We start from the raw sequence: 12,884 nt of genomic DNA on the forward strand, positions 1-12,884 counted from the left end.
ACAGCATATACTATTGTGTTGCAGTATATTGAAGAAAGATGTGAAGACGGGGGTTTGAATTTAATCCTTTCTGTAGGGGGTTTAGACTTCCAAGTCACAAGCAGGGGTTTATGGCAGGAAAGGGGGTTAACTGATAAGGATTGCAGATGCCAGCTAGGAACCCCCCTGGGTGTAATGTTAAACTGACCATTTGCCCAGAACATCGTAAACTGGCCAAATACCATGAACCCCCCTCTTTACCATCATACCAACTGACGTCAGAAACGGAGAAGAAAACACTATATAACCCAAAAGTTTGTAACAGTACATTGAACAATACTTCGGTTTTGTTGTTTCTTGCGGTAAACAAGACTTCGGCTTTATTGTTCCTTGCATGCAATAAACTCATCTGTTTTACTTCATCTCGGGATCAAGAACCTTATTTCTTCTGTTACAACAAATTTGGCGTAGTCGGCGGATGCTCCAGAAGGCGCAGAACTTCCCATCGGCAGGAGAGACGGTCAGCGCGCACATAACTAAGAGGTAAGGACTCCTCTTTTATTTAAAAGTCCCGACTCTCTCTGACCGATTGGGAAATCTCTGCTCCCTGCGAGAATCGCCCGAGATGACGGAGTAAACGTGAGTTTCTGAATTCCTCTGGCCCGGGGAAGGCACCGGTGTATGTAATGGGTTGTTTGCTGTAAGCCCAGAATTTGGTCTGGCAGGGGTTCCGCGGTATTGTGTACAGGCGTTCGAAGCTGGTGTATGCCTTAATTGCGCGTGGAGTTTTGAACGGGTTTTGGACCCTTACCGTGAAGTTCAGGACTGGTGTGGGTCTTAATTGCACCCGGAGTTCTGAAGGTCAGAACTGGTTTGGGTCTTAATTGCACCCGGAGTTCTGTGGCTCGGGATCGGTGTGGGCCTTAATTGCGCCCGGGGTTCTGGAGCTGAGTGGTGCATTAAATGCACGTATAATCCAGGATTGGTGTGGGCTTTAATTACGCCCGGGGTCCTGAGATTAGCTACGCCTTGATCGTGCACAGATTGGCGTGGCGTGGTTTTTTTTTTGTTTTAAAGGAAACAGGAGTAGAATAGATATATGTATGTATGTTTTTGGTGTTTTCCTTGTTTGTGAAATACATATACACACGCACGACACTAACATAAACACACCTCATAATAAAAGAGCAAAGCATTAAGTAGCAGGATTTAAAGGACGTTGAGACCCGAGAATCGCCCTGATTGAGCTCAGTGCGTAAGTCCACCCCGGGGCAAAAGCAGCGATGCTGGCGTTCTGGGGATGGTGAATTACTGATCAAGAAAGGGGGTTTTCGAGGTCTCGTTTCTTACCTGTGAACAGTGCGGTGTAAATCCTCTCTAAAGTCTCTGAGAGGTATTTAGATCCGGAGGTAACAGACGCCCTTGGCTGAATGAGTGCAGTAATGCACAGGTTTTTCCAAGTGAAAACATCCCCCTACTGAATGAGCTGTTACCTCACACACGACAAAAGTAAATCTTAAAGAGACCGAACATGTGCGCTAACTGATGGTTTGAGAAAGTGGTGGAAGGGTCCGTTTAAATATCGGAAAAGTGTAAGTTGACGGAAAAGAAGGAGAAAAATATGGAAAAAGCTGAGTTTTTCAGAGGGAATTTGGGGCGAAGACGCCTGTAAAGAAAGCATATATGAGTATTGATTGGCAAAAGCACAAGCATGTAGCTCCCACCCTGGTGCACGGCCGGCACCAGTGGTGGCAGATACATGACGAAAAAGAAAGAAATTGGGAGGTGACTTAAAAGTGTGTTTACGGGGAAAATAAAAACCCGGAAAAAAATATACTTTACACACTACGAAAGAGTATAGGAAAAAAAGCTAGAAGAGGCAGTACAGGAGAATGAGAAACTAAAGAAGGAATTAACTCCTGGTCACGCTGCACTGGTTAATGTGCTGCAGCCGGCGACTAAGTTATGTCCTGCTCTCCCACAGGGGAACAAACAGGCAGGAAACGAAAATAATTGGGATCAATTCCCTCAGTGGCCATATGGAGAAGGGGGGTCTGATTGGGATAACACTTGGTATGAGTGTGATAAAGACGGATCAGGGTCTCCCCTGTTAGAGGGAGGGCGCCCGCAGATCTGTACTCTCACTCGAAGTGGGAAAGGATTTGATGTAGCAGGGGCTGGCGCCGTTGATGACAGTGCCACTCTAACACTGTCTCGCACCCCGTCGAGGGGGTCTGCAATCGCACCTACCTTCCCTGATTTCCCCCATACGATCAAATCCAAAACCGTAAGATATTGACCGGTGGGCTAAAGTACCGCACCCGAAATTAGAAATGCAGCGAACCTGGAGTGCGCTTCAGGAATTAAAAGGATTCATGTAAAAGTAAAACAAGAATACAGCACATTGTATTACGAAGAGAAAAATATATTCTCGATGTGTATGTGTGTTTTATGAATTTGTGTGCCGGCATGTATGTGTGTAACTGTGAGTTTTGGTCTACTAAATGACGGTGTGAGTGTGTTTAGCCAGCGGGACTGGCTAGAGACGTAACTAAAGAGACTTGACGAAAATCAACTTAAGGAGATTGGAAAATATAAGAGCGTCTGAAACGTATAAGTACAGTACAGGTGGACGTAAAAGTAGTTAAACAGTTTTTGTATTATTATAAATTATTATAAATTGTAATTTATACAATTAGTTGCAATAGTGGAAACAATTTGGTTTTATTCGAATGTCTCGAAACCAGACATGCTGAAACGCTGTAGGTTTAGAATCGAGACTGGGGAGAATAACGTCTTGTGAGAAAATCTGTTTACCTAACGATTAGATCCTGTAAATCCCTTGTAGCCTCCCTAAGTCTGTCCCAGTCCAGTGGATAAAAATGTACTGTTAATGGAGTGTTGGTTTCTCTGTTAGGGGATACTGGAGCACTACTGTCCTGCTTGTTTCACTCCTCTGTTCAACAGTGTACTATAGAGCAATGTATATGGGAAGATGGCAGGAGGCCACAGGAGTATTGGGACAGCAAGTTTTACTTGCCGAGTACCAGATTTTAATGGGTGGTTTTATTCCAGATCTATTGGGTTGGAATATTATGCATTACAAAGAATGACTATGCAGAACAGGGTATCACGTGGCTTCAACTGGCTGTGATCACTCAGTATGTTGATGGTATTCTGAGTGCTTCCCCTGACGAGGAAACCCACAAGTCTGAGTTGCTTCAGCTTTAGAGTGTCTAATAGAAGCAGTTATGATAAGGCCCTTTTGTGTCTAGCATTATGAAATTTTAACAGGGCCTGGGTGCAATGTTTTTTACAGGGTGAGCACAACTCTTAACAGATCTGCTTAAGGGGGGAGTGCAGTACAAGGACAAGATTGCCTTGGTTCCCGCAGCAAAAGCCACCTTTAATAATTTGAAACAAGTTCTCTTACAGGTGCTGAGACTGGGGTTTCCTCAGATGGATCAACCATTCCTTTGTATTATTGCAAGTAGCTGACAGAGGCCACCCAAGGAGCCCGCGAGCAGGTCCTGGAGGCGTGGGGACCACCACCTGAAGGAGGGCACAACCTCATCCCAGGAGAGTGGGTGTGGATCAGGAAATTTCCTTCACAGGTTCTCCAGCCCAGGTGGGACGGACCCTACCAGATCCTGTTGACAACCGAGTCTGCGGTTCGAGTGGAAGGAAAAGATCGCTGGATCCACGCGCCACACTGCCGACGAGCCTCATCCCCAGTTACAGACCCAGAATGAAATCATTTCTGTCAATAATGATAATTGTTGCTGTAGAACTATGTTCCGCAGGGATTAATGATCATCTCTCCCACAAAGGAGAACATGGAATTAATTCCTTTTTAGGCCTCTCCTATCTGACAGCTAAGAAAACCAACCAAAGTGCCTGCTGGGTGTGTGCAGCATTACCCAAATATGTACAGGGAGGACTTCCTATGGGGGCCATTCCTTGGCGTCTCGAGGAAGTCATAGGCATGATCATTTGGAGGGATAATTTAGGAGATTTTAATATGACAAACTATGGGGGGTTGCCATAACACGACTTTAACCTGCACAACATTACAATATCTACAGGAGCGAGGCTTAGAGCCCACGAGTTTCACAGGGTCTTACGCTCCTAAATATAACAGAAGCCATACACCACCATACCTGACTCTCAATAAGGAACGTGAGGGAAAGTATTAGTTTCTTATTTTCAGAGGCATGGGGAGCGCCAAACGGAACATATTTCATTTGTGGAAAACGAGCCTACCCATGGTTGCCAGCCCAGTGGTCTGGCTCATGTTATTTAGGATATGGGGTTCCTCATATCCGTGTTCAAACCCACAGCCCCTTCGGACCTAACCACAGACCACAAAGAAAATTGGCTGATTGGGAATATTATTTAGGTATAATATTTCCACAAGCCGGCATGAACTTTCTGAGTCGAGAGTTAATTCAAATGGCCTCGACTTTAGAAGAATTAGCAAATTCTACCTCATCTAGTCTGAAGGCTGTTAATGATGAGATGGTAGCCCTCAGAACAGTGGCCATGCAGAACCTACTAGCTTTAGATTATGTACTGGCGGCCCAAGGAGGAACTTGTGCAGTAATTGGCACTGAATGCTGCACATATATTCCTGATAATTCTGAGCACATCTCAGATCTGGCCCAACACATTTACAATGAGGGACAGAAATATCAGGACTATTATACTGAAAATTGGGGAATTGGGTCTTGGGTAAAGTCTGTGTTTGGGGCCTGGGGTGGAACCTTTTTATAGTGTTTATCTGTAGGAGTAGTATTGTTTATATGTATAATTGTAATCATCACATTCACAAAAACATGTATCACATCTTGCTATAACCGTGGAACGTACAATGTCATGGCAATACATATCTGTTTGCCAAGAAAGGAAAGATCTGCCCTGACATTGTATGTATAAAAATAGGCTACACTGACGTATGCCATATTTTATAAGGGGGGAATGAAGAAAGATGTGAAGACGGGGGTTTGAATTTAATCCTTTCTGTAGGGGGTTTAGACTTCCAAGTCACAAGCAGGGGTTTATGGCAGGAAAGGGGGTTAACTGATAAGGATTGCAGATGCCAGCTAGGAACCCCCTGGGTGTAATGTTAAACTGACCATTTGCCCAGAACATCGTAAACTGGCCAAATACCATGAACCCCCCTCTTTACCATCATACCAACTGACGTCAGAAACGGAGAAGAAAACACTATATAACCCAAAAGTTTGTAACAGTACGTTGAACAATACTTCGGTTTTGTTGTTTCTTGCGGGAAACAAGACTTCGGCTTTATTGTTCCTTGCATGCAATAAACTCATCTGTTTTACTTCATCTCGGGATCAAGAACCTTATTTCTTCTGTTACAACAATATGAATATAATTATATCGTTATTAATTTCTTTAGATACGCAATTCCATATTCCCTATTAATCAAATTCTAAAAGTATGCTTGTTTACTCCGGTATCGAGCATATTCGCAGAAAAGCTTAAAACTACCACTTTTTATACACGTTATTTCACATGTTAGTTAAAGACTTCGATGCTTCAAATGTTTAGGGAGAAATGGAATACTGATGTGTATGTTTTCTTTAAAGTACCAAGACAAGCCATATACTGCATGTTTATGTTCCAAAATTAATATCGTTTATGGCCTTCACACACGTTATGCTCCTATTCTTTTTATGCTCAACTACTAAGATTTCCCTTCAGTGGTAAAATTCCATATGAATATTCAATACTAAAACGGGCACAGTAAAGACATTTAAATCTTTCTATGACTGACAAACACACCACGAGTGCCCCTGTCGGTCAACCAATCACGTACCGCGGTATGATGCGTTTGGACGTGCAATGACGTTGCCAAATGCCCGCGGTACTTTGAATGGCTGCATCTGTATTCTGTATTTGACTGATAGCGGTAGCTTAAATTAAAGAAATTTACAACAGTATTGCACTTTCTTCATCAACATTTTATGCATCAAACTCTTTAATTCGGTCACTTACTGTGGTTATTTTGGAAAGGTTCTGACAATATACTACAGTATATTGAGTTTATATATTTTTATAAAAAGCTATAATGTTTTAACCTGTTCTATGAATACTTGCTGTCTTTATTTCAACATGGACTTTTTAGAGTCTGCTTAATATAATATGAAATCGCATAACTAAAGACATTAAAACAATATTAATTTAAGGATCTAAATGCAATATATTTATATAGCTGGTAGTATTACTGTATTCCACTTTCTTTGACTTGTGATTACTTTGGAAACATTCTGACATGTCTGTTTCAGCTGTCTTTCCGAGTGCTGTGTTGGACCAATCGGTTTGGAGAGCTCCTCTCCCCCCAGAGGTCTGTGTTTTATTCTTGCTTATGGTACAAGTTTTTATTTTAACAAACAAACTCCTTTTTAAAAAATAAAATCCTAAATATTATGTACACTATACTGACTTTGTATTGTTTTATATCACAAAGTATTCAATGTTAAATTATATCAATAGAAACATGAATGAGCAAAGGTGAATACTGTCAACAATGGGAGAAAAAAACAGTTAAACTGGTTTAGTTCGGTTCAATTCAAAATATTAATTCTTCCAGTGGGGCAATCTAAAACAAGCCTTAACAACAAGCATTAAAATGAAACTATAATTATAATAAATACAATCGAAAATAACAAAGTGGTATTAAAAAGACCGCTGAAACTGAACTATAATAATGTATCTGATCATTATTAACAATATTAATTGATTATTAATAATAAAGAATAATTTCAAACATCTTGTATTTTTGTCAGGGTCATTTGTTTTCTCACGTTTTCAGAACTTTTGCTTTCTTATTAAAATGCCTATTTATGATGAGTGATTTTTCTTCTTTGTGATCAGCTTAGAATCTTTGTGTATGCTGTAAGTTCTTTTTAATTTTTAAACGTTTTAAACACCTTAATTTTGTAAACATAGCATGCGTTTCATATGGGAAAAATCAGGTTCTCCTGTCTTCCTGTGGTGTGAAGCAGATCAGCAGGTCGCTGAGAAAATAGCGCCCCGCCCACTGAGCTCCGTTAGAGAAGAGGCAGAACTGAGAGAGAGAGGAGGTGTGGAGCTCAGCAATACAGAATGAGCCATCTGCAGTCTGGATCGCTTACAGCACCAAGCGTATCTGCGTAAAATTAATCAAGCAACGTACATCATTTCTTTTAACTTCAAGATTTTCAATTAGTATTAAAAATAGCTTTGTCACCAGTTAGTTTTATTTTTGAAACATTGTTAAACAAAGCAGGTGTTTATTGTGCTTCCTCGTGACATTACACATGGCAAAATTATACATTTTAATCGATTTTAATATTTTTAATACATTTTAGAAAAGTTTCATTAATACAAATACCACAAGCGATTCTTGATTGTATTTTTTTAATGTTATGTCACACTTAGTTCAATATTCCATATACATCTAAATAAGAAAGGCAGGTGTTAGCATAAACTGTTAGTAATCAATAATGAATATTAACAATTTCACTGTAATAAATTGTTGCCCTTCTTCCACATCTTGAAAAAATATTAATTTACAAGACTTTGTTCAAATATACATTAAATCTGACTATCAGAAAATAAGTAAAATACTAAATTAAAAAATAATGAAAAATGAGGGTAAATATAATAGGGTAAAATAGAATTAAAATATTTTTCTAACTAAACAATCATTAGTAACAGTGTTGAACAATGTTACTGTTTTTAAAAATATAATTGTATGACCTTAAGAATAGGGTTGGCACACTGGTTAGCATGCTTTTTATATCTTTTTTTCAGAAATACAACAGGAGCACCAGATGTCTCAGAGGTTTACAAAATAAAATTATGCAAATCATGGGTTTCCTCAGGTGATCTGATTTCCTCTTGCAGTCCAAACATACTGGCAGGTTAATAGGCTTCTGGATAAATAAAGTGTCTTCCCTGTGTTGGACTGGTGTTATGTCCAGGGTGTATTCCGCCTAGTGCCTGTTGCATGCTGGGATAGGCTCCAGCTCCCCTGTACTGGATAAAGAGATTAGAAAATGGATGGAACTAAAGATACTGTGTAACTATACACAGTGTAAGAAACCCACTATGAGTTAGCAGCAGTTACTCACTGAGGATACATTTTAAAGTGATGGCGTAGGCAAACAGCTTTTCCACCTCTCTGGCACATCAGTATCCACAGGCTAATCTGTTATTTAAACAAATTGCTTCTAAATATGAACATCTTAAGATGCTGGCTCCTTGGAACAACATCATCTACTGTATGTTTGCCTATTGATTCTATTCATCTGCATCTTACACACAGTTCAATGCTAGCAACTACACAAATTCTAAAATATGTTTTTGTTTAACACTTTTTGATTAAATTATGATTAAAATACGCATTTTCTTTTGTAACACAGCTATCTGTGATTGTTTTATATATTTAAGCTTTTGCAAGTGTTTGTGCAGTCCATTTCTGCGCTATGTCTGGTTCAGGTGCAACATGGACATACAGAACAACCAGCAGTACCTTTCTACTGGAAAAACATGTTCAACCCACTAGTACCAGCTGAACCCAGAGTGAACCCAGTTTACGCAGTCAGTATACACAGTCAGTCCAAATCCACATCCCTGCAGTGATGCCTTCATATAGACAAACTGTTCATACACACTTATCCACTCTACATATAGAAAGAGACTTATTACTGAAATTGTATGAGGGAGCCAGAGCCTATACCAGCAATCCTTGGGCACAAGACAGGGTACAATCAGGACAGGACTCCAGTCCATCACAGGACACACACTCACACCAGAGTCAATTTTCCCAGAATCCCATTAATCTACGAACATGACTGTTGGAGAAAACTGGAGTACCTGGTGGAAACCCATGTAAACATGAAGAGAATATAAAAACCTCACGCAGATACAGTAGCATCCCAGAACTGAATCCAGGGTCCCAGTGCTGTTGGGCAGCAATACTAACCAGTGTGTTACCATGCCATCTTCCTAGGAATTAACTGCACAAAATAAAAACTTGCATGTATGCAATATCCAATTTTATTAAGACAAAATGTGCATAGCAAACCAACAGAACTAATTATATATTTAAGATACAATCTTTTTTAATTCTAGAAAAAAGAAACAAATTTATACTCATCCAGTTACACACTGGACCAGATCCAGAGCAAGAGGGAGACCTGTCTCTACCTTTCACATATACTAGAGCACAATGGAAACAGTCCTTCACACAGTCTACTCAGAGGGGTTTGATCAGCAGGTCTGCAGACTGTGGTGTTTGATGAACATCTGGAGGAGTTTGTTCTGTCTCTTAAAGATAAGAAATTCTGCCACCTTGCTCCGTTAAGGAATCTTCTTCAATGTTTAAATCCTCATGTTCTGTAAGAACAAAAAAACACAATGAATGGATCTAAAAAGTGAACTCTTGCAGATTTTCATTATTTTATTATTATTGTTATTCATTTAAGGATTTGTGCATGACAGTGTTTATGGCTAATAATATTAATGCTTAAATAATATTATATTATTTCAGAGTATATGTATTCAGAAGCCACTGTTACAACTCTTCCAACAGACACTAAAGCCAGGGACTGGAGAAATGGAAATGTAGTGCCAATCCACGTGATGGATAACAAAACTGAAACAAGCAATTATAGACCAATAAAGTCTGATTTTTATTACATGGAAGGACAAATTATAAAAACTAAACTAGAGGATCACATACATGGAAAAGTCAACAGGGATTTAGAGAAGGTAGGTCTTACATAACCAAGCTTGGTAGTTCTTAACAAGCAACAATAAAAATTAACAAACAATGCATAGAGTATGATACCGTGTATTTACATTTTCAGAAGATTTTTAATAAAGTTCATTATAAAATATTAATTCTCAAATTACAGGCAAAGAGAATGTGTGTTTGTATTGAGAATTATTTAATAAATAGAGAAAGGAAATAAGATAAGAGTCTGCAGTGATGTAATTATTGGAGTACCAGAGAGATCTGTACTAGGACCACTGCTCTTCTTAATTTATACCAATGATCTCTTCATGATACCAAATTAGTTGGATTAGCAAACACTGTGGAATCATCAAACAAAATAAAAAAAAAAACATTAGATAGAAATTAATTGACAAACACCTGACAGATTGTGTTTGTTGTTATGTTTGGCAGATACTGTTGTGAAGAGAATGATTGAGCCAGATGGACAACAGACAAGAGAAAGAAAGGGACAAAGTAAAACATGAGCAAGAGAGTGAGGAGCAGGATTAAACATCTCAGACAAGGAAATGAGAGGGGATGCTTTTCTTACAAGATCAAGTATCTTATATTTCTCATCACAGTTTTATTACTGGGCAAGGTGAGACACACTGAGATGAGGAGGACTTTAGAAAGATGTGTCTGAGTGTGTAGCCCTGTGTGGACCTAAATCCCACTTGCTCCCAATCCAAATCATGATCCCACCTGCAATTTTGATCCATACCTCACTCGGATCAAAAGGGGAACTGCAGTCCCACAATTTTAGACTGGGTTTTAAATATCCGTAACAAAACTGATAGTATCTCAACATTTCTAATTTCAAATTAAGTACACAATCATGAACTCTGTGGAAGTACTGCATGGTTGCCATGTTGTCGAAGGCAGATGAGAATCAGCTGGTCTCACCAAGGGCGAGAGCAAGATTTTGGGAAAATTGTGCCATAAACCCTGCCCTTCCTGCTCACTAGTCGCTGCAAGTGAACAAGAAATGAAATGAAAATAAATATGAGTGTGTTTTAGTTGGTTGGCAGGTTTCTTTTTTGCAATACTTAAAAGAATCTAAAACATGTTGTCTTGTATGTGTCGGTTAAATGAAAATATTTAGAATTAACATAGTAGCAAAATTCACTTGGTCTAAGGCATGCCTCATTCTGAATCACAGACGATGGCAATATGGCACTACCCATACATTGACACTTCATCTGTTTTGTGATATAAATTGGAGATTGTTATGGTACATGTTATCTTGTACTTGGTAGTTTCCTTATGATTTGAAATGCACTCATCATTGCAGATTCATTATAATCCCAAAATGTAAAATAAGCATCGCAGGTCCCCTGTATTTAATATACAGATCCAGCCATTCAAAATGCATGGAGTACACTGCGTCAAAACGCGGTGGGCGTGGCGCATCATACTGCATGCAAATAAAAATATGATAATAGCATCCGGAAGAACCTTGAGATAAACAAATTGATGATATTGCAAATCTAACTCACTTCCATAGCTACTTCCTTTCAGATGTATATAAAATATTATAAAAAAGGGGGTAATATATGAGATAAAGGTAAGATTCAAATGGAAAGGGAGGCTGGCACTCCCATAGCAACTGAAGAATCTAAAAACATTCAAATCTGCATAAATCCACTAATTCACCTTCCTGGAGAGAATCACTAGAAACTGGTTAAAGCTGGACAGACCTAGTGTTCAAATCTAGAATAACTTTCAAGAAGAAAATTACCTACAGAATTAAAAATCTACAACATATACAGTATATATTTTAAAAAATGGGAAAGGTTGTGTTTTGAGCCTCTCAGTAATCATATGTTTACAAAGAGCCCAAAGACAAGAACTTGTATAAAATTAGACAAAAAATACTTTTATATGTCACCCTTCTTTTTTGTTTTGTATTTTCTAGGTGTTACATTTTGATGCATGTGAAAAACGGAATGCTGTGAGTCTTAACATATCTAAATAAAACAATAAAAGTAAATCACCAGTGTTCACTTACTTCAGTGTTGTTAATTTACAGTTGGGATCCCTCTGAGCTGCAGACAGCAGTTTCACTCCTGAATCCCCCAGTTTATTGCCACTCAGATCCAGCTCTGTCAGACTGGAGTGTTGAGACTGAAGAACAGAGGCCAGATCTTCACAACATCTCTCTGTTAGTCTACAGAACCTCATACTGCAGGCAAAAAGACAGGAGCACAGCTGAACATCTGCACAGCTCATCCACATCCTTCTTTCCAAGTCTTCACTACAACACTCAGTTCAGCAGTAATATAAAATATCTTGGCATTATCCATCTCAGAGTGTCTGTGGATGGGGATGATGAAGATAACAGCTGCATCAAATTTTGGGATCCAGAAAGAAGAAGAAAGATTAGAAAAAACTGTCAGGAAGGGAGACAGTGGGAAACAGGGTGACACATGAAGCTACAATGGTTGGAATAAGGAAATAGAATGAGAGAGACTTTGACTTTTAACCATAATAGAAATTGCTTCACATTTTATGGCGTTTTGTTAAAGTTATAGCTTTGGTTGAATTAATCACATGGTTGAATTAATACAAAATGTAAATTAACAACACTAGATAAAGAGAACTGGAGATTTTGATTGTTATTTGTAGATGTGTTGAGGAAAACAACATTCTCTTTTGAAGAAAATAAACAATTTAAACAAAAACAAGTATAACTATAACAACACATAATCAAAATGTGAAGCAATAAACAATCTCAATCATAATTTGGGAGAGGAATCGACCGTGTGACTGCATCCACTTTGTATGAGTCATGAAACTGAACTTCAGTACAAAACAGCAGGTCAAGAGAGAGCAAGTCTGTATGAACCAGAAAACTGACTCAGACTTTTTCTGCCACAGGGGAAATCTTTAGACTTGGGATCCATCTGTACATTTCACTAGAATACCATTAATATTGATACAGTTGGACTCCATTGTCAACAGAGTACTGTACATTAGTTCTGTTAAAATTACTATTATAATGTGTGAGAGAGAAGCAATTATGTTTGAGAAAACAAATAAACTGTATTATACCAAAAAACAAAGGGAGGCAGAGGTGCACATTTGTATTCCAATTGGGAGGGGAAAGACAAAGAAA

General features: G+C 38.8%; 1 protein-coding gene across 48 annotated transcripts in view; it reads right to left on the minus strand.

Moving 5' to 3' along the window:
- Positions 1-7,226: 7,226 nt before the first annotated feature.
- Positions 7,227-12,884, minus strand: part of LOC148647083 (NACHT, LRR and PYD domains-containing protein 3-like) — a 1,669,284-nt gene continuing 1,663,626 nt past the window's right edge. For all 48 annotated transcript variants that reach the window (XM_088609309.1, XM_088609304.1, XM_088609298.1 and 45 more), the window contains 2 exons: positions 11,778-11,951; positions 7,227-9,387 (listed from right to left, as the gene is read on the minus strand). In XM_088609309.1, the coding sequence (XP_088465435.1) occupies positions 9,381-9,387; positions 11,778-11,951 (181 nt within the window). In that variant the 3' untranslated portion in view covers positions 7,227-9,380. The remainder of the gene's footprint in view (positions 9,388-11,777; positions 11,952-12,884) is intronic.

The sequence above is a fragment of the Lepisosteus platostomus genome, chromosome 16, assembly GCF_059453375.1.
Source record: "Lepisosteus platostomus isolate fLepPlt1 chromosome 16, fLepPlt1.hap1, whole genome shotgun sequence".
Taxonomy (NCBI): Eukaryota; Metazoa; Chordata; class Actinopteri; order Semionotiformes; family Lepisosteidae; genus Lepisosteus; species Lepisosteus platostomus.